Source organism: Saccoglossus kowalevskii, chromosome 5, assembly GCF_978046115.1.
Source record: "Saccoglossus kowalevskii chromosome 5, keSacKowa6.1, whole genome shotgun sequence".
Taxonomy (NCBI): Eukaryota; Metazoa; Hemichordata; class Enteropneusta; family Harrimaniidae; genus Saccoglossus; species Saccoglossus kowalevskii.
The window spans coordinates 8,866,185-8,891,957 of NC_140645.1; the positions used below are offsets into that span (position 1 = coordinate 8,866,185).

Below are 25,773 nucleotides of genomic sequence, written 5' to 3' on the forward strand. Positions count from 1 at the left end.
TTGCCAGCACATTAACATATTTTCTTTTTTTGCAAGATTCTCTAACATATTCTATATTACAGGCAGATATACGTCAAAACACAGTAGTGACTTTGAATCTTGACGCCAGAGAAGCGCTTAGAGGGCGTTATTTACGTGTACTTTATGTAAACCTAAAACACAAGTTACTTCTAAGAATGTACGAATAATAACATTATATAATGGTTAGTACATTTTGGAAAGAATTCTACCACATTACTTTCCAACAGGAATACTGCTTTTTCGCTTTATATACATACGTCGGCTAGTTGCTCCCCTAGGCCTGTGTTTTGTTTCGCCCTCCAGTGACGGGGCTCTTCTTTTACTTAAAAATGACGCATTCAGGTAAAATGTATTTTAAGACTATAATGAAATCTCTCAAAACCATTATCTTCAGTGACGGACGACTACAGATCAAAACGATAAAGACGTTTCGAACGACTTTTTAATAGACCACTTTCCCGGAAGTCGAAGATGCGTGCGCATCATGCCGTTTTCAAGTTGGGATGTAACGTAAACTTGCACGCGTAATATTGTGTACCAATCGACGTAACAAAAATAAAATTTCCTTCTATCGACTATCAGCCAGCTGACATGTTTGTATTTCCCGCCATGACAAAGCAGGAGTATTATTGCACCCCACTATTTACATAAAAGAACCGCGTTGTCACCAGAGGGCGCGATTTTATTTTCATTCTACAACCATACAAGCTTTCCATGACATGCCAACAGTTTGGCAATTCCTAAGTTGTTGTAAGAGCGTTTTGTTTTTTAAATAAAGAGTACATTTTGAAAAGAATGTTTGAATATATTACTTTCTTTCAGAACTTTATTAAAACACTCTATAATACGCCGCATACTTAATCACGTGACTTCAAAACACCATTAATAAAAAACACGCACACCAGTTAGTTTGGGATATTATTTGTTTATTTTGTAAAATTAATATTTGCGAGTTACACATGCTTGGATTTAAACAAATAATCTTCACTTATTATCTCAAAGGTTTCAAATTAAGAAAAAACAATCGTCATCAACAAACAACGTTCAAAATACAGTATCATAAACAAATTTGATACGATTATACATTTTTGTTAAAAAAAACATTCTATTTATCTACATTCCAGTCGAAAGCTTCAAAACGTGTTTGCTGTGTTAAAAAATCAGGTCTACTAAGTAAAATATGGCGTAACTAAAAGAAACAATACATCTCGCGAGAATTTATGCACTAATTTTAATCTCACGTGATTAAATTGACCCACATTTACAAGCCATTTTTCGTGAAGTCAGTATACATATTTTTTTAATATTTTTTATGGACATGATTTCTAGATGTAAGGAACGTATGTATATATAACGTAAGAAACACAATAAATTTTTAAAAAAGGTCAAACAACCACGAAATTGTTATTATGCATAAGCTCATCATATATCGCATGACCGTATCACATATCGCGCGATAGCCATGAATTATGGGAAACGATTTGAATACAGATCGCATTAGAATCGACAAGAAGCACTGATTATGGTTATCTATAACTTGATAACAACACTGAAAAAAATGTCTACATAAGAAGGAAAGACAACAGAAGTATAAAAATCATTCAAAAGCCAGACACGTGAAGTACGATGTTTGCTACGATAATTGGAAAATGCAAGTTAATTCTTTGTTTACATGTACTATGTCGCACGATTAAAATAACTTTTGGTAAATACGACACTATATGTTTAGAATTTAAATTCAAATCTCGCCCCGCGAAACATCATCTAGTAAACTTCATTAAAACAATTATTCAACTCATAATCTATTTATTATATTTTAATATACCATTTAAGTTGACTTATTTATTTATCACATCCTTAAAATGGGCAAACAAAGAACTCATTCATCATGGCCTAAAACCCCCAACATTCAACAATGGCAGCTGGAGTAGTGACTTTTCAAACAATTTGTTTTCAAAAAATACTAAAATTTGAACTTGAATATTCCTACGATTCATACATAACGCCTACTATCAAACATGTTGGCGGTAAGCTGTCAATATTATTATCATTTCAATACTTCAAATATTATGAGAAAACAGATCTATGTTTTTTCAAAATACAAAATTCCGTGACGGTGATTTGGTCAAGAAGAATTATAACGAACCACCTCAAGCTGCTATTCAACATAAGTGTAGGGTAAAATAAAAATCTATTAATATTCTCGAGACAAGAACAAATCTACACCCCTAAGAGACAACAAAGAACATAGTCTCGTAACTATGACGACTGCCCATCAGTAGAGATTAACTACGCCATTGTAAATTTACAATTAAGCTGTTGTTTCCTTGTGTGTTGACGATTCAAGATCATCAGTTTCGTCCACGTATTGGGTGTTATCGTCATCCAGTGGTTCCTTGTAATCCGTGGTCGGTCTGTAACGAAACAGCAACACAGTACAGTCAGCTGGTGTGCACATGATACAATATAATAAATACAACAACTATAAAGCGCACGCGCGGGAATTGAGTCCCAAGCGACGATAACACAAGCTAAAACGCAAAGGCTCATGGGTAGACGCTTGTTTGTAAACAATGATGCACTACGGCCATCTAACGCACGCGCAGGTGACGACTCCCCGCTTTAACCATTACGGGCATGGCCATCTTGAATCCGCCATATTACCATTTGTACGCCATAAACATCGAATGATTTGTTTTCGAACTTCAATTTCACTTTTTATATAGTTCAATGCTGAAATGCCTATTTTTGGCGTTAAGATTTCCCTACTTCACCAACATTAACCATCATCAAAAATGTATAGAACATTAAGCGTGGACAAAAAACACATTGTTTCGCATTTGTCGAATCTCATGCGATGTTTTTGATGCCACTAAGACGCTACGACCTTTGCTGGTTCTGTTTTTACGTTCGATTTCACGCATAACGCGGGATCTCACAGTGAGCGGAAAATGGTTTATTACATTACGATTGTTGTATAAAGTAGACACTATGGTGCAGCCGATGACATTACAAGCATATGAATGAGTTGCGCATGCGTGAGTTGCGATTAAATTGAAACCTTGGTCCAAGTGATATTATAATTGTCAATGTTCGATATAATATGACCTAAAGTAAACATATCGAGACAAGTACATCGCTAAATCAGTTGTATGCAATTCTATTTTTTTAATCGACATATGTTACCGCAAAAAATTGCGAAGTAAAATGTTACTGATTTTTCATGCAGTTTCCTCCGACAATTTTGCAGCGAACGAACAAATTTCAACATTTTTGTCTGGTTTCAAGCAAATCATTCAGAAAGCCTTATAGTTATTTTTGAAGATAGCAAGAAGTTATTCAGTTGATCAGAACTTTGTGAAAGTGTGCGTTAATGTACGTGTTACTACTCACATTTCTTCGGGGTACCCCTTCTCGTCGCTGTATCCACCCTGCTCATTTTTCTTTGAACGACGATGTAACACGTAGACCACAATAAGCACGATGACTACGAAAATAACTACCACTGCGACGGCCAGGATGATTTCCCCTACAGTTGGAAGGTTGACTGTTGAAAGAGAAAGAGAAATAATAATAATTTTTGACAATATCTCATTTGCTTGAAAATATACTCAAAGTTGATTGGCCCGTTTAACTTTGACACGTGTCTTGATTAGAACCAAAACTATGGAAATGCAAAAAAGTGGCCATTTTGTCGCTAGGTATAGGTGCAACGATACGTGCTTTTCTTATGACGGCCCCAAAAGAATGGGCTCAGACAAAGCAGTGTATACACCATTCGTGTACAAGTCATACCGTCGACAGTGTCGATACGTCATAGTGACGTCACAGAATCGCTTCGTCGCTGGAGGGCGCTAACTACTCACCATAACATTCATTCCTATGTCCAGTCCATACGCCATTCTGACAAGTCCTGAAGTCAGGGCCATATAATATATATGGTGGATCGCATATTGGGTATACAGTACTTGCGTAGTCCCACTCGTAACCACCGTGATACAAGGTATTCAGAGGAGGGCATCCAAAGTCTGTGGTGAAGAAAATTAAAAACTCAGTGTTTCTGTGCTTGATAGCATATTCATTCGGGGTGATCTGCGTGCTATTGAATGTATTTTACGTGTGGAACCCTTTCACCGCAATTAACAATCCGGCTAGAGTCATCTTCCGCAAAGTAGTCTTTGATACATTTCAATTAAAATATGCAATCGTACGTTTTACAAATTATAGATAAGTTGAGAAAAAGTCGTGAAAAATCACACTAATAATCAGCGAAATAAAGTCTTGCGTTAATATTATCACACCAACTTTATTTATAGAATAACATCATGAGAAATTCCGAGGCGATGGCAGAATGGAAAAAAATGCATAGAAAAAAATCAATATCAATAACTGAAAAATAAAAAAACTGCATGCCCATCTTAGAAAAAACAATCGAATTTATCAGTGAAAAAGTAGAACAAAACTGAGTGAAAGAAAAATAATGTGTTGCCATCCGTCGCTAGTACACTGTTAATTTAGTGTAAACAATGGTTCCCTATGATTCCACAGTGCAATCAGATCTGTCGTGTTTGGGAATGTGTTAGATCCTCACCTATGCAGTCGTTGTGTTGTTCAATACCAGTCCATCGACCAATGAGACCCATATCTTCATCCTTTTCCTCGCACAGTCTGACGTAATTTCCGATCAGTGTATACGGGTAGTCACAAGTGAAATGAGCTTTGGAATCAACCATGTTGTGTGAAACGTACGGCCAGATGAATTCTTTCGTTCCGTTGATAGGAGTTCGCATATACTCACATACGGTTTCTGAGGTGGAATAACAACACATATGAACACGTGCTTCCTTGTTTTGTCTTTTGAGATGTACAATGGCAATCGGCACGCGTGTTCCCAACGTTTAGCGTCCTTAATACATCATGATATGACATGGCTTCATCCATATTGCATATTTTATATTGAAATATGGTGGTAATACAAATTAGAATATTAATATTTCGACATCGTGGTGATTCAAAATAGAATATAAGTATTTTGACATTGTGGTAATAAAAAACAACAACAGGCGTACCTTTGAACGTGTCATTAGCAAAGCTCCAGTGTATGTCGTACGCAGATTTGGTGGCAGTACCATACGTCAAACTTCCGGTAGTCTTTACGTCATACTCACAGTACTTGTTACCTACAAAACACTTTCTGTTGTTAGTAAATTCGAAAACAAAAACGAGGCGCCACCCAGGCTCGCAGATATATTCGATTTAAACAATTTCCGAACTAATGTGCAACACAGAGACAGGAACTATTTTAGTGTTTTAGTCTCGAATATAACCTCGCCTTAGTTTCAGTACACGTGATTATTTATCATATTCAATATATCGCAAATATAGTATGTTGTATATATGAGTCAGTTTTACTAAGGATGTATAAGATAAGGGCATGCCACTGACATAACCATGTACGGTGATATGCGATAAAGAGCGCACGAAACGCGAGTTAAGTTTGAAGCGATCCCATTCCGCGCGCGTAAATCGATTGTTTTTCTACCAATGGCGTCAAAGAACACAGTGCATGAAAATGTTCGATTGCGAAAACAGAAGTGAGAAGATTATCGCCGCATTCAAAAAAAAAAAAAAAAAAAAATCTTTGGAAATCAGCACGGAAACACCAAAATGGTCTGAGGTGAACACGAACCGATTCTTCCACATGCGCCAGAGATTCGAGAAAAAGGTAGGTTTCTCCACAGTCCCGGCCCTCTATCGATAGAGGGACTGTGATTTCTCTTATGATTTTGTGATCGTCTCGCAATTCGTGTGATTTATTCAAATCATGCGGGATCTTCATCGTATATCACACCCTTACATACCCTAATTTTACAAATTCTTGGTTTCGCATAATCAGATGGTCACAATGTTCGTAACGCACAATGGCAATATTACAGCGAAGAAACATATGTGGTAGCTTACCGTCGCAGACAATGTCCATATTCTCACGAACATCTGGTGCCAGTGTGCTCTCATCGGGTGGCTCGAAGTCAGGAACAAAATCGTCGTCCTGGTATGTACTGTGTGAACGACCAGTATGGTAATGAAACATAGACGGATTGACCTCCCCTGAAAATATGATACAGTCAATTAGATCATGGATTCAGTGTATTTATGTCTGAGTAGGTCATCATATCCACCATTTTATTTTTGTCGTGTAGCTGTAGCTCGTACCTAAACTAATCTTTTATTTAACGTTGAATAAGTTCACACGAGAAGGAAGCAAGGTACCTACATGATTGACCGAAATCGTCAAATATAGTTTGATCATCTGCATTCGGGCTGGTGACGGAGCCATCTTTAGCCGTGAGATCATTTGACCGATCATAATCATAGTTACCCAACAAACCTACCAGATCTGGAAAAGCGGCATCCTTTAGAAGAAAAAGCATAAACAGTTAGAACATCGTCCTTATCCACATAATCAGCAGCAATAATTAGTATATATGCTAATATTTCCAACAGCGTAATCACTGTTATACCCAGATAACGATTTGTACACAAACCTGTAACGTTAATTGATGTAATTACGTGGATATTGTTTTGTTTTGATCTCTCCAGAGATAGCATTAACTTTCCGGACCCCCCATATAAGAGAGGGATGCACTTGAGTACAAAAAGATTTTTGTACACAGAATGCATGCAAGTTTTTTCACTAACGTAATCCCTGGGCCTCTTGTTAATAAAGAATGCATGTTGTCTGATTCGCTATAAACTATGTGACGACTACAGTACCAAAAAAGAGTTTTGAATTACAGCGACATTGGTTATACCCATCCGCAGCGTTATGACGTCACAGAAGTGGCTCGTCACTAGAGGGCGCCACTGATGGAAAGGTGCATTGTAAGAGAATTCGGATTTGACTCCTCACCCCAATCTGCTGTATTCGCCCCATCCACGTTGTTTCTATTAATCACATCGCTCATAGTCTACACAGTACCGTAACTAAGTACTGTAAAGGGGGTAATTATTCACTGGGTTTTAATTTAGCTTATTTCGCTGACTGGAAAAATGCGCTAAATTAAAACACAGTGAATATGTAAAATTTAGCATAGAACACATTATCTAAATGACGAAACCGTGAATTTAAAACCCACTGAATATGCCTGAAATGGTAAATCAGTGAAATTTAAACCCAGTGAAAATTAGTCACTTTACAGTAACTAACTGAATTATGGGTACGTACCTTGAAAGTAGGTGGCAGAGAAACTATGCACGCCATCACTTGAGCATTATGCGACTGGCATTTGATACCCACACCAGATTCGAATCGGACGTACACCTCGGTAATATTGGGATTGATAGGGTTCAATGGCGTAGTTGGGTCAATACGATCAGGAGTATACACAGATACATCTAGGAGAATAATATAATGATAATTAGAATCCTTGTTAGAAACAAGACAACGTCATGTTCGCGCGGTATCCACCATCTGAGTGCCATCATTTTTCCCACCGACATTTTTTAATATAGATCCTAATCATAAGTTTTGAAAGAAATATTGACAATATAATGGACATTTAAATAATTGGTAATCTAAATGCATTGTAAAGTTTTTAAACATCGAGAAAATAGTCATTTTAATGGGATTTCATCTTACCTTCAAAATCTACTCGAGTTACATCATCGTCAAAATCAATCAGCCGAGAGTTAACGCCAACTTCTAAATTTCTCCGTTGACTGACCTCTATCTGGACGGTGTCGGATTTCCCCTCTTTTACCACCAGGGCGGTCAATTCTGTGGCTTGCATAGGCATACCTGGAACGTAAACACAAATATAGTGTAGTTTATTAAATACTCCAGAGAGGCGCCGGCGCGATTTTAATGCTAAGCCATTCAGTGACCAAGCAAAGCTAAATCAAGTGGATACATACCATCTACATCACGAACTTGTGTGAAACGCCCTTGAATTTCAAATTCCGGGTCGATGTTCCACTTGAGAAGCGTATACTCTCCTTTAGCATTGAACGTATACTCCGTACCATCGAAGGTTACAAAATGAGGATCGCCATAAACAGAAGCTGTGCAGAAAAAAATAAATAAGACACTGATTGTATGGATATGCGAAATATTAGTTACTATTGGTTAATGCCACTGGGTTACCAACAATTAAAAAAAGGTCACGTGACAATTTTTCGAATTTGACATTTTTGCACTTGTTTATTTAGTGGAAAATATCTCTTCATTTTTTCTAAAAAATCATACATTTTTACTGATAGGATTCCTTATATGACATTTAATTTAGTAAGTTTGACTGTGATAATAATGTTTTAAATAAATATATTCTTATTAACTGGATACTTCTTAGACCGCGCGACGGGAGCGCCGAGCTTGTGATGCATAAAGGTGTTATCAAATAACTTATACATGTAGGTGTAATAACAGTTTTACCACGGCGTTACCGCAAACACAGGAGATAATTTAAAATAACGCGTTTTGTTTTTGTAGCGGGCGATAAGAGGTACGGTATATGATAATCTATTATAAAAAAAACGGGAAGTTGCCCCCCACCCCCATAATACGTATGCCTAGTAACATGCCGAGGCTCATTATTTGAAGACGACGCGATTTGCCTCGTTTGAGAGCACTCGGCCCATAAAAAAGGTGAAATATATATCAGAATTTTTCGTTTCAAAATTGTTACGTATTTGTTCATTTGGACACAATTCTGCAAGTATTTTCGAAGTATTCGACGCCTAATTTTGACATTGATCTATGAAAACAAAAAGTTCATAAGCAAATCATTCGATTTTTTTTTTCGGCCGAGGTTCGGGATACACCTTTCACACATTACGCGAGAACTCGCAGTAGAGGGAAATCACCTATTACACTTCTCGTCTATACTGTGTTGTACGCGGTATGTACTTGCTTACCTGGCCTAGCTGGAGTGTACTCCCAACAATCAGCAGTAGGTCTAGATTGCTGGTAATATCCACAGTTTTCTGACCAGATGCAACACTCGTAGAAATACAGGAAATCCGCCTTGTACCAGGACAGAGCAGGGACCCTTCCTGCTTGGTTGTAAGGTCTCTGGCCCCATATGTGGGCCTCCGACGAGTAACCTCCGACTGGGTCATCGCCAACATAGATGAGATGTTCCTCCCAGTCGTAACAACAAGTAGAACCGGAACCTCGGTGACTGAACAAGAAAGAGTACACAAATTACCAAGATGTAAGACTGGCGGGTTTGCACACAAAAGAATCGATAACTACAATTGGATATGATTTCTTTTTGTCCACAAATGATTAAAAAATGTTACGTTTAAAGGGTGGTGGTCGTCGCTCCGCGTGCTGATCGATATGAGACTCATAGCGATGTTCACAGCGATACATTATTTTATTTGTTACGAACACGCACTGCGTGACGGCCACCGCCCTTTAAAGCGCGGTAGTCGTCGCGCTGCGCATGTGCCACATTTGTGTTGATAAACATTGATTTTCCCACAATCCAATGCGCTCTTCAAATGGAAATCACAAGTATAAGGTTTGACCTTGGCGCGACTTGCACTGATTACCACCGGTGACTCCCTCGACACCTTCCAATAACATGAATATTACTTAATTAAGGCTTGGAAACGTCTCAGTTCGGACTCGTTGATCTTCGCAACAGTCAAAGTCGCCATCTTTGTTTACATAAGACCCATATAACTCGCACATGCGCAGCGCGACGACTACCGCGCTTTAAGTGAGTGGCCACTTGTGCACAACGTAACATACTTACTTGTTATAGACAGTAAACACGCAGTGTTTTGCGCCAGGGTGATATGTGCAAGGACTGTTATAAAATTCCATGGTACAATCCGGATCTGGTTCAAATCTTCCAAAATCTGCAATAGCCATGGTTAAGTTGCAAGGGCAGTAGTATAAATCTTTTCTGAAGTTAACAGCGCCTTCTTGGGCAACATAGAACGTGTGGCACTCATCACCAGCCCACACATGAGTATCCAATTGGTATTCCTCTTCTAGTAAATAACCCAGCATGTGGACATCAGTCCATATTGCTCGTCTTGGGCTGCGAACGAACATGGCACAATATTAGTCATCTCAAAGTGAGGTGTCTGAGGACCAAAAGTAACATACATGCATTCCAGGTGTAATCTACCACTCAAACGTAACGTACACGAACATACATGTATACCAGGTGTAACACATCACTCAAAAGTAACTTACACGAACATACATGTATACCAGGTGTAACACATCACTCAAAAGTAACTTACACGAACATACATGTATACCAGGTGTAACACATCACTCAAACGTAACGTACACGAACATACATGTATACCAGGTGTAACACATAACTCAAAAGTAACTTACACGAACATACATGTATACCAGATGTAACCCATCACTCAAAAGTAACTTACACGAACATACATGTATTCCAGGTGTAACACATCACTCAAAAGTAACTTACGCGAACATACATGTATACCAGGTGTAACCTACCACTCAAAAGTAATTTACATAAGTATACATGTGTACCAGGTGTAATCTATCCATCAAAAGTAACTTACACGAACATACATGTATTCCAGGTGTAACCTATCCATCAAAAGTAACTTACACGAACATACATGTATACCAGGTGTAACCTATCACTCAAAAGTAACTAACACGAACATACATGTATTCCAGGTGTAACCTATCCATCTAAAGTAACACGAACATACATGAATTCTAGGTGTAACACATCACTCAAAAGTAACTTACGCGAACATACATGTATACCAGGTGTAACCTACCACTCAAAAGTAATTTACATAAGTATACATGTGTACCAGGTGTAACCTATCCATCAAAAGTAACTTACACGAACATACATGTATTCCAGGTGTAACCTATCCATCAAAAGTAACTTACACGAACATACATGTATACCAGGTGTAACCTACCACTCAAAAGTAACTTACACGAACATACATGTATACCAGGTGTAACCTATCACTCAAAAGTAACTTACACGAACATACATGTATTCCAGGTGTAACCTATCCATCAAAAGTAACTTACACGAACATACATGTATTCCAGGTGTAACCTACCACTCAAAAGTAACTTACACGAACATACATGTATACCAGGTGTAACCTATCCATCAAAAGTAACTTACACGAACACACATGTATTCCAGGTGTAACCTACCACTCAAAAGTAACTTACACGAACATACATGTATTCCAGGTGTAACCTATCCATCAAAAGTAACTTACACGAACATACATGTATACCAGCTGTAACCTATCCATCAAAAGTAACTTACACGAACATACATGTATTCCAGGTGTAACCTATCACTGAAAAGTAACTTACACAAACATACATGTATACCAGGTGTAACCTACCACTCAAAAGTAACTTACACAAACATACATGTATTCCAGGTGTAACCTATCCATCAAAAGTAACTTACACGAACATACATGTATTCCAGGTGTAACCTATCACTCAAAAGTAACTTACACAAACATACATGTATTCCAGGTGTAACCTATCCGTCAAAAGTAACTTACACGAACATACATGTATTCCAGGTGTAACCTATCCATCAAAAGTAACTTACACGAACATACATGTATTCCAGGTGTAACCTATCCGTCAAAAGTAACTTACACGAACATACATGTATTCCAGGTGTAACCTATCCATCAAAAGTAACTTACACGAACATACATGTATTCCAGGTGTAACCTATCACTCAAAAGTAACTTACACGAACATACATGTATACCAGGTGTAACCTATCCATCAAAAGTAACTTACACAAGCATACATGCATTCCAGGTGTAACCTATCCATCAAAAGTAACTTACACGAACATACATGTATTCCAGGTGTAACCTATCACTCAAAAGTAACTTACACAAACATACATGTATACCAGGTGTAACCTATCACTCAAAAGTAACTTACACAAACATACATGTATACCAGGTGTAACCTACCACTCAAAAGTAACTTACACGAACATACATGTATTCCAGGTGTAACCTATCACTCAAAAGTAACTTACACAAACATGCATGTATACCAGGTGTAACCTATCACTCAAAAGTAACTTACACGAACATACATGTATACCAGGTGTAACCTACCACTCAAAAGTAACTTACACAAACATACATGTATACCAGGTGTAACCTACCACTCAAAAGTAACTTACACAAACATACATGTATACCAGGTGTAACCTATCCATCAAAAGTAACTTACACGAACATACATGTATACCAGGTGTAACCTATCCATCAAAAGTAACTTACACAAACATACATGTATACCATGTGTAACCTATCACTCACAAGTAACTTACACAAACATACATGTATACCAGGTGTAACCCATCACTCAAAAGTAACTTACACGAACATACATGTATACCAGGTGTAACCCATCACTCAAAAGTAACTTACACGAACATACATGTATACCAGGTGTAACCCATCACTCAAAAGTAACTTACACGAACATACATGTATACCAGGTGTAACCTATCACTCAAAAGTAACTTACACGAACATACATGTATACCAGGTGTAACCTATCCATCAAAAGTAACTTACACAAACATACATTTATACCAGGTGTAACCCATCACTCAAAAGTAACTTACACGAAAATACATGTATACCAGGTGTAACCCATCACTCAAAAGTAACTTACACGAACATACATGTATACCAGGTGTAACCCATCACTCAAAAGTAACTTACACGAACATACATGTATACCAGGTGTAGCCCATCACTCAAAAGTAACTTACACGAACATACATGTATACCAGGTGTAACCTATCACTCAAAAGTAACTTACACGAACATACATATATTCCAGGTGTAACCTATCACTCAAAAGTAACTTACATAAGCATATTAACTCACCTGCCCTCAAATGGACGAATTCTAATTGCTCCCACTGCCATGGTGTGAGTGGCTCCTTCCACAGGCCGCCCCATAAACGTTGCTCTACCGTCGTTCACCTCCTGATAAAGAAGTTCAGCTAAAAGCTCCCATGTAGGGAAATTGAGATCCTCCCGGTACGACATCGCTTCTATTGTTACATACGAAGTTTCAAACTCGTTTTTGTCCCAAGTAATCTCCAGGTCATGTCCCGCAACGTTCCATTTATTGAGGTGGGAATCAATACGCGTAACTTTATGGTCAAGTTTACCCTGTATTGGGGGCTCTGGTAACAAATTCATAGACAAGAAATCATTCGTGAAAAATTAGAAAATGATGGTTGCAATTCAGTGAATGGCGGCCATTTTAAAAACGCTAGAAAACCTTTACCATTGTCCCTATCGTCATCACAAATAGTAGGGCGGTGACATAGGTTATGAGAAAGTGTATATCATGACCGATGGGGTACTTTTTGTTACTACCATAATCAGGTTATTGAAAAGTGTTAAAACACGATAATTTCTCATGACAAATACAATTATTGAATTGTTCTAAAAAATATCAATTTTTTAATAAAATGTAGTCGATTTCCTCAACAATTGGTACTGGAACACACAAAAATAAATTTTCGTGGGAAAATATTCCATGACGATACACTATAAACCAATAATAAACCTTCCTAACAATTATGAGTCGGCTTCTGCCTTAAAAGGCGGCATCGAACGCGGTTCGAGTAACGATCACAGTTCACTGACATCATTGATGAATGCAAATATTATATACTCACTGATTTATTTATGTACCGTATCATGGCAAAACACTTGATCATTAGGAAAACTATTTGACCCAGGTGACTTTTGAAGCATTGCCAATAACTGATTATGTAATTGATACCGAATGCTTTGAGAACATTTTTTGATATGGTAGAATTACAATGATTGTATCGTTAGCACAAATATATATTCATTAAGCTCTTCGCGGTCGTATTAAACAAACACCATTTTGAATATACTATGAATTTTGCAATAAATATTCCAAACCCCAAACCATGACAGTTATAGACACTTATAAACAGTCTTAATCTCATTTCTAAGTCAGAACTACCAATACTGAATCTTGGGTATTCTACCCGTAGTTATGTCGCGCCCTCTAGCGACTGAAAAATCAATTCTGCAAATTTAACATCTTGTTCTCGTTCCGCCAATAGAAACTCATGATTTTAAGAGAACTACCGTACTCTAAAAGACGAACGAACAACTACACATCCAATCGTAGTTATCGTAGTGAACTATCTGGTTTTCGCTTAGTTACGTCATGTGGTGTAATGTGGACGTCGCAGAAGCGCTTGGTTGTTAGAGGGCGCTACATATCGAAAGGCTGAATTAGGGAATGGCGTCCACATGCCTAGGCTTTCACAAGAATGTGACAATTCAATTCTGATCCCCGTGATTTAACGTACCTATGATCCAGCGTCCATTGTACGGGTATGTGACACCACCGTCTTGTGACAGGTCTACCCTAATATCACCAATTTCGTAGAAGGGAGGTGTGATGCACTCCAATCGGAACACACTTTCATAGGTACAGTTGAATTCCTGGATGCCGATTCTTAGAAAATAGGGTTTGTTTGTATCCCAGCAGGACCCGCCAACAAGGAGCCTATCGCCTCCAAGAAGATTTCCCCAATGTGGAAAGAAGTGCAGGCGACCTACAATAGAAACATTATAAGTTGTATCGTAAATGTAAATTCCTGCCACAATTACTGAGACGTTAAAATATGTATATAAACGAATGTTATGTTCATATTATAGACATACGCCATTTTATATTGAGAGGTATACATATGTACTGTAGACCAACATTATGCTACTGTAAAATGACTAATTTTCACTGGGTTTAAATTTCACTGATTTAGCATTTCAGGCATATTCAGTGGGTTTTAAATTCACGGTTTTATCATTTAGATAATGTGTTCTATGCTAAATTTTACATATTCACTAGGTTTTAATTTAGCGCATTTTCCAGTCAGCGAAATAAGCAAAATTTAAACCCAGTGAATAACTAACCCTTTTACAACTACTGATCACGACTGTACTAACCAGTGCCACCACAGCCGCCACTGTCAACTTTGTAAGCATCTATACGGTAGGCGTATCTACCAGGTTCTTCAACATTGCTGCTCCACGGTAAATTGATAATATCTGCTGTACGGGAACCACCATACGTAAAATAACTGAGGCCATCTCCAGCGTTGAAACCAACCTGAAACGAACAAGCTGATTCATATAAACTAACACTAGGAAAATAGGAAAGGTAGTATAAAGTATATTATTTTAATTAAAAAATTAAATGAGGAAATCATCAATGTGAGAATATAAAAATTAATTTAATTGTGTATTTTAAAAATAAAGTTTCGGGTATTTAATTCCTATGAAATTTGATTCCTCTGAAAATGTGGCCCCGCTGCGGGATGAGGTGGGGGAGTTGCGGCGGTCATTAGTGTTTTGGACTGGCGGTAGAAGGTTATAGCCAAATTTCGTGAGTTAAAACTGACAACTGACTTAAATTTTAGCTCCAAAATTAGCGTTCATTTCCAGAAATATTATAGAATATAGAAAAAAGTGCAGACAAATTTCTCGTGCCTTCTTTTGCCATTTCTGTGACGTAAATGAACAAACGCCATGTAGGTAAATTGACTGTGTTTTGGTTGTTTATTCGTTAATCAAGTCAATGTTTTGAGCTCAGATCAACTCTATGCTAAATGACAAACACAGTAAACACGGTTTGATTTGGACCACACTGTTACTAAAATACTAGTATGTCAATTTCACTCAATCTGACACGCTTCAATGCCAGAAGGCGCGAATGATACGGAGGTTACTCGTAATACACCATTCCCGGAAATCCCCTCTAGTCATTCGTCATCTGGATTATAGTAAAACCTCTCAAAACCATAATCTTCATATTAAAGCAATACAGCAAGAGGGCGCTATTCTCTGGAAAGGGTTGTTCATACCTGGGCTGTTGTACCGCCAGTTCCTGTATACGCAGAGCCACCACTCTCCACACCGGTCGTCCACTCGACACGACGATAACTTGCAATGTAAAATGTTGCCCGGTTATCAGTTGCCAAGACAACCTGCCATGTATTCCGCTGTAATGAAACATTGTTTGAAAGTGAGCATGATTGCATATCAATATTTTCTTTCTGTTGTCAGGAGAGACAACAGTGACATTCAATGTCCGAAACTGACGCCTGGCGCAAAAAAAAAAATTCTTCCCGTATAGCGAGAAACTTCTTAGGAGGTCAAGCACATTTGTAAAAAATCAAGACCTAAATTATTCATTGTCATTGTGAAATTTTTTTCTAAAATGTTTGTGACACATTTTGACCATTTTTATATATTTTAATATCATTTTAAAGATAATTGTTAGAATAATTTCCTATTTCCTATAGATCATGGTCACAATTATTGTTAAAATTGATGTTGGCCGACTTTATCTTTCCAAATTGATATAAGCCGACGTTCACAGTCAACTACATACGTGATCTTGTGGGTTGTCTTCGTCCGTGCGTCCAAAGAAACTAACTTCCTCCCAGGTGGCCACAAAACACCACAGTGCAGTGAAGTCCTGTTCTTCGGTGAAATAACGTCTGACGTCCTCTGTTGCTTGGTTTAATATGAGTCGTTCTGTAGTCTGACGATAGTATATGTTACCACGCCTCGACGTGTCTACATTACCCCAGAAAGGTGCTATCATATTGTAATATGTGTCACCAGGATAGGTCTGCCGAAAAACAGAAGTAATTAACGCTACTAAAAGCGGGAGGGTCGTCACCTGCGCATGCGCGGGAATTGAGTCCCAAGCGATGATAACAACAAACGCTAAAAACGCAAAGGCTCATGAGTAGACGTCTGTTTGTAAACAATGACACACTATGGCCATCTGACGCATGCGCAAGTGACGACTCATCCGCTTTAAATAAAAACATATAGTGGTAACACTGTTTTTTTTAGATATCAGTAGCAATAAAGCGACATACAAACCATTTATTTGGAACGTAATGGGTATAAGTTTAAGGATTCAGTATGCTTATATTGATAGTATGAAAATGGATATTTGAGGAATCTCTCAATGGCACTTTAGTCTATACTGCAACTTCACTATATCATGTGTTATGATACCCGTGACTTGAGATGAAAATGAGTGTAACTACCTAGGTACGCATATGGGTGAATGTTGAGTGTTTGAGGATACTGACAACACGGAAGTGCTGTCTACACAGAAATGACCCTCTTACCTCAAGATTACCAAGTGGAAACGCATCTGGAGTTTCACTATGGTCTGGTAATCCATTATTGAAAGAAATTAAACCATTTGTATTCACCTATTGAAGAGAAATATGAAATAACAAATGTGAAATTGAGCAAGAGAACATGTATATGTGTATATACACAGACACATACATATTAAGGAAGTAGTTATAAATTCATCCATTCACAAGGCATGCTACAACATGATTACCATCCATCCACAATACATACCTCATCCTTGCACAATACATACTTCCTCACCCGTCACAAGATACACCCAAACATAATTATCATTTGTCTACAAGACATACTTCACCATAATTCTCATTCATCCCACAAGACATACTTCACCAGGATAATTCTGCAAGACATAATGGTACTTACATAAATGCTCCAGTGCCTCTGTCCATAAAACACTAACCCATAATCTAACTTGGATGCTGGAGATTGCAGATCATCACCTGAGTCTAACGTCGTATCTCTCTGTCCTGATCCATATGGATAAAGTTCTACCAAATTATCAGCCGTTTGTTCTATAGAAAGAAAATGATTTGAGCCACCATCCAAAGTATAATGTGCAATTCATCACTGTATGACATAGAACACAGTTCAGACAGATTGGTAATAGCACACCCAACCTTAAATCTTTAAACAAAAGTCATATAGGAAAATTTCTTGTTTGTTTTCCCTCGCTTTATAAGTGCTTTTAGACAACATCCAATTTTACCCCGTGTGTGTGTCACAAAGAAAATTTTAGATCAATGTTACGTCACTAGAGTGGTTCAGTATTAAAGCATAGCTCCCTCTTAAGTAAAATATCTTTCTGTATTGTATTTGAAAATATTATTAAATATACATGGATATTTTAAATAGTGATATGAAACCAGCGCCGAGAAGCAGTATATAGAAGCAAGACTTTTTGAGCAATTTTAAATAAATTTGATATTGTATTGTATTTTCATCATCGAACATCATCGAACGAATACTTCCATGCTATAGTCTTTTTTAATTTTCTGAAAAACATGCTAAAAATAGTTAAATAATTTCACACGAGTTTCGGGCTGACAATACATCACTGTTGTCTGTATGTCTTCGTGTGCAAATTATACGTTAAGGGCGACATGAGATTGTCTTTGTGATATCAGTATTTAGATGGTTGGATACTGCGTTATTTTATCAAATCAACCATCGTAAATTTACTAATCCAGAGGAAAAATTGTTTCTGATTCTGAGTTATTAAACACGTGACCGTGCAACACGCTTTATTTCTTCTTTATCTAGCCTTAGCTATGAAAATCGTGTTTGCCTTGCATGTTGGTCATATATTGGATCTCCCAAATGACCTGCTCGCTGACCAGAAACAAATAAACTAGTTTGATCTAAATGAATACATCCTCATTCAACCATTTATAGAACGTCACACTGTGACGTCAGTTTTGCCAAGTTATTGTTGATAGATAAACTGCTTAACACACTACATAGGTAGCCAATCAGGCACTGTGTTGCAAGTAGCTTTGCACTGCAATGTCTTTCTTTTGCCCATGAAGAAAGCCAAGCAACCGAAGAATTCGAAACCCAGCACTGATGGGCAATTAAAACCCGATAGTTGGTATTATGGGCAAGGGCAATTCAAAGACAATCGAAATATGCAACATTCGACAAAGTAAACGACAGTAATGATTATTGAAATACAATTATATTAAATGCAAGTACATGTAGTCTGAATTCAACAAAAATTTAATAACTCGAACTTTTTTTTTATTTCGGTTGTATAAACTTTTAAAATTTCACAATATAAACGACAGTTCCGGTTCTGATTGACTACCAACTGCATTGTCAAGAAACAAACCAAATACAGCACTTCCCTAAACGGCAGGTTTCGCGCGCCTACGCATGCGCAGTTACTGGTCGTCGAGACCCGGTCGTTAGCACCAGAGTTCACAATTATGCCGCTGCTGCTCTTATTATGCTGTTAGTATTTATTTTTTGATCAATAATTAGCGAGGCACGCTAGTTAGCAAGATGTAAACAAATGACGTCACAGTGACGTCTGTTTTTACTACCATTTAGCTACCATGGTCGCGCGGTTGAGTCGAGGCATGTATAAAAGACAGAAAACACTGCCAACAAACAAGCTGCTCTCTGATTGGTCTCTCAATATTTAGTTAAACCGAAGCCGCAACCGATACAAAATTGTACCTGATTGGCTACGCAGCCTTGATCGTACTCAGTACTATATACTAGTACACATCACATTGAGCGTTCGTTTATAATCGATCGGAGACTAGTTTTTTTTTGATATTGGTTTTTATATTGTACGAGCCGTTTTCCCGCCATAATAGAGATTTTGTATAGATTGAAACTTCATGTACCTTGACCCAATACAGAAATTTAAGAAAATATTTGTTTTGGTAAAGAAGCGGGCATGCCGCATACAAGGTTATTTGGTTCAGAATTCTCACATTCGTCCAGCATATTAGAACAGTAGTTTTGTCAAATATTTCCGTATTTATATACCTGAAGACTGAGACACGATTGGGAGTTTGATTTTTTGTGGATCTACATTTAAGAAAGTTTTGTGTGTATGATATTACATCTTAGTAAAGACCTTAGAACATTATTTATAGTTTTAGCAATAAACAGTATTCCACAGACGCGTAATACCCAGGCTATACGTGCAGGTAAATACAGTGCGCATGCGTATCAGTGACACACGTCATATACGACCAGTTCAATAAAAACGCGGGACGGGACGCGCTGCATTTTACAACACACACACGACAGCTAAATAATAATTGTATTCGAAAAAAACAAAGCCAACCATAATTTTGCAACGATGAAACATTCAGTCATTTATGCAGCGACAGTACAAAGTTCACACCAGGGAGCTCAATAAACAAGGAGGAATGTAAAGACATGTGTACTCAGTATTTCAATGATTAACGTCAAGAGGTTTGAATAGCTAACTAACGGGTGATGTAGCGATTTGGTACGGAGGCCGCACTAATGCTCAGTGTACGACGATACGCTACTTACTTCGCAACCATTTTTGCGTGGGAGAGAATAAGGGCTGGGTAGGATTTGTTGGGGAATACAAAATGTGTCTCATATACAGAAACAAATATATATATATATTATGTATATATTCATACGACGGCCACATAATAGAAATTTATTTTTTCTATAAATTGTCGAGATGCACGATACATTTTTTTAAAAATATTTAGATGGGTTGACTGAAATTTGAGTTACAGAAATGACAATTCGAACGAATTCGTGCGAATTTCCAGATGTCTGATTTGCGGATGTATTATGTGATATTAGTCCTATAACGGGGTGAAGTTCAAGTCCCGTCTTTCCTGTGATTTTCCTAGTTGTATCAAAATCTTGTTTGTACATGTTTCGATCATATCGATGATCATTTCATTATTAATTATAGATTGCAGAGCAGTTGTGTGTTTCGTAAACTATTTTCACTGCTTTTCGACATCAAATATACAGTGAGGTGGCAGTCCGTCCTGTTCGATATGGGGTCCCATGCGACCTATACAAAGCGTGTAAATTACATTGTTTGTTTACAATGTGCAACGGTTATAGCGCCTCATCAACAAAATATGACTAATTAATTAATATTGTTAATTAACTAATGATTATTTGATACAGTCATCACTGGGATGTCACCAAACCCGTCAGGATTGATGTTGCCTGCTGTGTTCACCGTTGTCGTTATTTTAAAACAATCGAAAGTACTCGAAACCAAGCAAATATTTACTATGTAAGTACCATCTACCACACACTGCCATGATAGAATGTGCAGCACACAAAACGTATGTCCACTACAAATAGAATAACATCACTATGGCTTTAGTCAGAGTAACAAATTCGAACTCGGGGAGAGGGATGGTGGGTTGAGCTGGAAGAATTTGATGTTTATGTATATTTTTCGCATATGCCTGGCAACATTTTTATTGACATTTCTTCAATTATTTTTCATTATACAGAAATCGCGTTGTTTTAATATTTTTCTCACCACCCATACGTTTATTAAATGCCACAGCATCACCTTGTTTATATAGTACTGAGTAGAATGGTGGTCTATTCAGTACAATATTGTACAAACGTCTAATTAAACATTATAAATTTAATATTTTTAGTCCAATAACATGTTACCATGGTGTTTTACGCTGTGGTTAATGACTAGCGTTATTTAGACATTCTCTTCCATGATCGTAATGCAGAGATAGTTTAATTTATAAAACCAGTTCTTGCGCTTCTATCGGTTTCGAATACATACATCTGTGGAACAATAGGCGCGATGACAGGAAAGAATAAAACGCTATTTGAAGGATAAAAACAAGTCTCGTGGCTCTCTCGCTCTAAACGAGATTACGGCGGTTATTTTCTCTGAGGTCTATCACCGAGATCTCGGCGGCCATTTTCCCTAAGGTCTATTACCGAGATCTCGGCGGCCATTTTCTCTGAGGTCTATTACCGAGATCTCGGCGGCCATTTTCCCTGAGGTCTATTACCGAGATTTCGGCGACCATTTTCCCTGAGGTCTATTACCGAGATTTTGGCGGCCATTTTCCCTGAGGTCTATTACCGAGATCTCGGCGGCCATTTTACCTAAGATCTATCACACATTCAGATGTAATGAAAAATCCCTGCAACATTTACCTATAATGGAAAATAATTTTAATTTAATTTAATAAATTAATTTAAATGGCACATTTTTAGATGATTACAACATTAAGACCATGTCTACTTCTTCATTCTGTACATTGCCTTTTATCCACTATTAAGTTTTGACAACAACAACATTGTTATCTTTACATGAACACTAGAGTCACTATCATCCACCATTCTCCTGACACATTACTTATATTGTTTAGAGATGTATATCAATTCCACAACGTCCAAGCGACTTTTTTGTCTGCAGGACGAAATACTGATGAAACGTGACACAAATTAGCTGTTTTGCTGTTTACGTTGGATATAAATGTCTTCTGCTCCAGCCGTTTCCCATGACGCACTGCGCGAAAAAATGGAAACTTTCTAATATCGCACGCGGTCATATTTAAAGTTTTTATGAGGAAAGAAGAATATGTTTCCAAGAAAGCATATGCAAAATAATATAAAAAGTGTCAATTTTAGAGCATTTTCCATAGGATTCCATGTAAACACACTATTCCATGAATAACTTTTACTAATATTCAAAATTCTCAAATTTTTCGTCACACTAATATTAGACCCTCATAACACTACATATTATCTTTTTTTAGCATAGGTAACTGAAAAAAAATTTCAGATATGATGCAATGTTTCTGCCATAGGAACCAATTGTACTATTCAAAAAATGCATATTTTGATCAATTTTTGAGGTAATTTTGCGAAAAAACCCTATATTTTTATTTCGGAATTTTGAACATTACAGTAACCCCTCTTGCTGGATCTCGGGGATTTTTGAATATTATTATGGTAGCAAACTGCCTTAATAAAAAAACACGTTCGAGCAAAGCCCGCTGTTACCCGTCAAAATCACGGAGTCAATACACGAGATTTCTAATACGTGTTTTTATATTTGATAAACATGATTAATATATGGTTCAAAGTCCGAAATATAAAGATGAGGTAATGTACCCACGTGTTGTCTGTCCGGTATACAAATGACAAAATAAACTGGTTCCATCACAAAAATTATTAGATAATATTATGGTGATCTTAAAGTATTAAGAGTAAAAAAAGTAAAATGTTTATGTTGGCGAAAACATAAAAATAAAATTAGTCATTGATCACGTGTATTGTATGTCGAGTGGAAGGCATGGGATGGGATGACTAACAATACTTTCTGGGCTAGGAGCCTGGGAATGGGTTCTCTCTTAGAAAAGTTATACGGATGCGTGCCGCCCGATTGGGGTATAGTTTTCACACAGGTCGCTATAGAAGTGGTTATCAATAGTGACACGTCTAGAAGTTGCAGGATATTTTTAATATAAAAGGCTCGAGAAATCTCCAAAAATTCTTGGGAAATATATGGCATCATCACGTGGCACTGTGTCTTGCAGTACTTATATCAGTCTAGCATTTGTGTCTAGAAGTCGGTATGTAATAACAAAAACATTGGTCTGGAAGTGGGTGGGTTTAAAAGTAATTAGATACACATCCCTACCTTTTGTGCTTGATTGAATGGGGAGCTAGGGGCGGGTTAAATGCGTGGCATGGGATGAATAATCCTACATTGTGGGCTAGGGGCGGATGGAAAGCGTGACATGGGATGAATAATCCTACTTTGTGGGCTAGGGGCGGGTGAAATGCGTGTGATTGGGTGACTAACACTGTTTACTGTGCTAGGGGTTGGATGGAAAGCGTGGGATGGGGTGACTAACACCTTTTTCTGTGCTAGGGGTCGGATGGAAAGCGTGGGATGGGATGACTAACACTTTTTTCTGTGTCAGGGGTCGGATGGAAAGCGTGGGATGGGGTGACTAACACTTTTTTTCTGTGCTAGGGGTCGGATGGAAAGCGTGGGATGGGGTGACTAACACTTTTTTTCCGTGCTAGGGGTCGGATGGAAAGCGTGGGATGGGATGACTAACACTTTTTTCTGTGCTAGGAGTCGGATGGAAAGCGTGGGATGGGGTGACTAACACATAACAATGGTTGTTGAGCCAGGATGAAATAAAGACATGGGTTCTGATTAGACTCGGGGAAAATATATTCGAGTTTCTATTGATCGCGTGCGTCTGTTAAAAATGTGAGTGTCACCGCCTCTTTGAAAAAATCTGTCACAATTTATAAATGACGAAAACAAATACATTTTCATGAGAATAAAAGAGAGAGAGAGAGATTTATTGATCTGGAAAATAAACAATTTATCCCATACTCCATTTGTTTTACTATCAAGGAGTACCAAACAATCGTGTAATTGCCAATACAAATGCATGAAACAACTGATAGACGGTTTATGGTTATTTGGCGAATGGTTCACCGGACTTGTGAATTTCGACAATTATTTGCTCTATAAATAAAGATTTATTTTCACATAGAAAATGAAACATTGCGAAACAAACTAAAACAGCGTGGGATGTTTGTTGTTTAGTAGGTGTCACCACCACGCCTACGTCTTAATGAATAAGTGGTAAAATATGTCAAAAATGCGGCTGTATCAGCCACCATCTAACTTGTCAATAACAAACTTAGACATGAAAATGAACATGAGTGTGAAGTTAGTTATTGTTCATAAATACTAAAAACTGGAAACAAATTTTGTACAAAAAACAAAACATGGTAGCGTTCTTTTGCACACACTCTGAAACATATTACAATTGAAACCAATTTACTAAAACACTAATGTTAATAATAATAATTATATTATTATAATATAATTATAATAATAATTATTATTTTTTTTAAATTAAATTTAATTCATAATTTTGAATTTATTTTAATTAATTTATTTCACTAGTTAAGTTATATTTATATTTGAACATGAACTAAACTAGAAACATGATTGGCTTCTAAAAACAAACATTACACACATGGTTCACCCGAATATTAATATTTTTCGTTTTTACATTTTTCGTTTCATTTGTGCTTGGTATAAAAATTATTAAATTGCCAAATTCCTATTGGTACATTAATGAAAACATGCTTTGACTTAAAAATACGAAATTATATATCATCGTTCAGACATGCACACAACATGGCGTTGGTTCAAAACGAGGCTACGTGCGTGAGACTGTTACTTCAGTCTCGTCCTTAGCAATGCAAAAATGCACCCCTACAAGTATTCGGTTTTAAAAGACACATTAAAACGTCCTGATAAACACTATTTTTAGACACACATGCGGGAACGTTATTTTCCCGAGAACCGAGAAATGTTTGGATCCATCTCGACAGCGAAAGATGGAGAATACAAGCATTTTAGAATTACTCACCTGCCGCGATAAAAAAAAAACAAAAAACGGATCACACTTGTTGCACGTCCGCCATTTTGAAAAAAGGTGCCAAAGCGACGTTTCAAAAGTTCCCGTATTAATTTTAAAAATGATATCGACATAAGTAACCGAGATGTTATTGCCCACAATAAAACATCGTGAGATATTTTCAAAAATGCAAAGAAAAAAAACAACAACCTTGAAACCATGTTTCAGAGTTGTTGAGCAGAATTGATGTAAAAACCGCTAGCTACGTAATGTATATATGTTTAGTAAACTAAAATATACATGTTATTGTGGTCTTTTCATACTTAGCCATCGTATGAAATCGGACAAGAAAGTGATTATTTTCTTTTAAGCCCTGTTTTTTGAAATTAACAACACGTATCCTCATTTGACCCCAAACTAACTACTAACATCACATAAAAAATGGCGGTCTTTAAGCGCACACCTTAACGCCTGACAATTGGATCATAAAATGACTTACCGTATTGCGGCTGAACAAATGTCGCCGTCATTAGGAGGATAAAAACACGTATCCTAACGTCCCTTGACAT

General features: G+C 37.3%; 1 protein-coding gene across 1 annotated transcript; it reads right to left on the reverse strand.

Moving 5' to 3' along the window:
- Positions 1–930: 930 nt before the first annotated feature.
- Positions 931–25,773, reverse strand: LOC100370171 (sushi domain-containing protein 2-like). The gene is made up of 20 exons (XM_002739072.4): positions 25,704–25,773; positions 17,664–17,812; positions 17,267–17,353; positions 16,510–16,752; positions 15,980–16,117; positions 15,063–15,225; positions 14,423–14,671; positions 12,946–13,249; positions 9,783–10,073; positions 8,935–9,200; positions 7,936–8,082; positions 7,661–7,819; positions 7,247–7,416; positions 6,296–6,434; positions 5,983–6,129; positions 5,091–5,201; positions 4,613–4,828; positions 3,888–4,049; positions 3,415–3,568; positions 931–2,435 (listed from the first exon to the last, which is right to left on the reverse strand). The coding sequence occupies exons 1-20, from the start codon at positions 25,771–25,773 to the stop codon at positions 2,333–2,335; spliced, it is 3,468 nt and encodes a 1,155-aa protein (XP_002739118.3). The 3' UTR covers positions 931–2,332.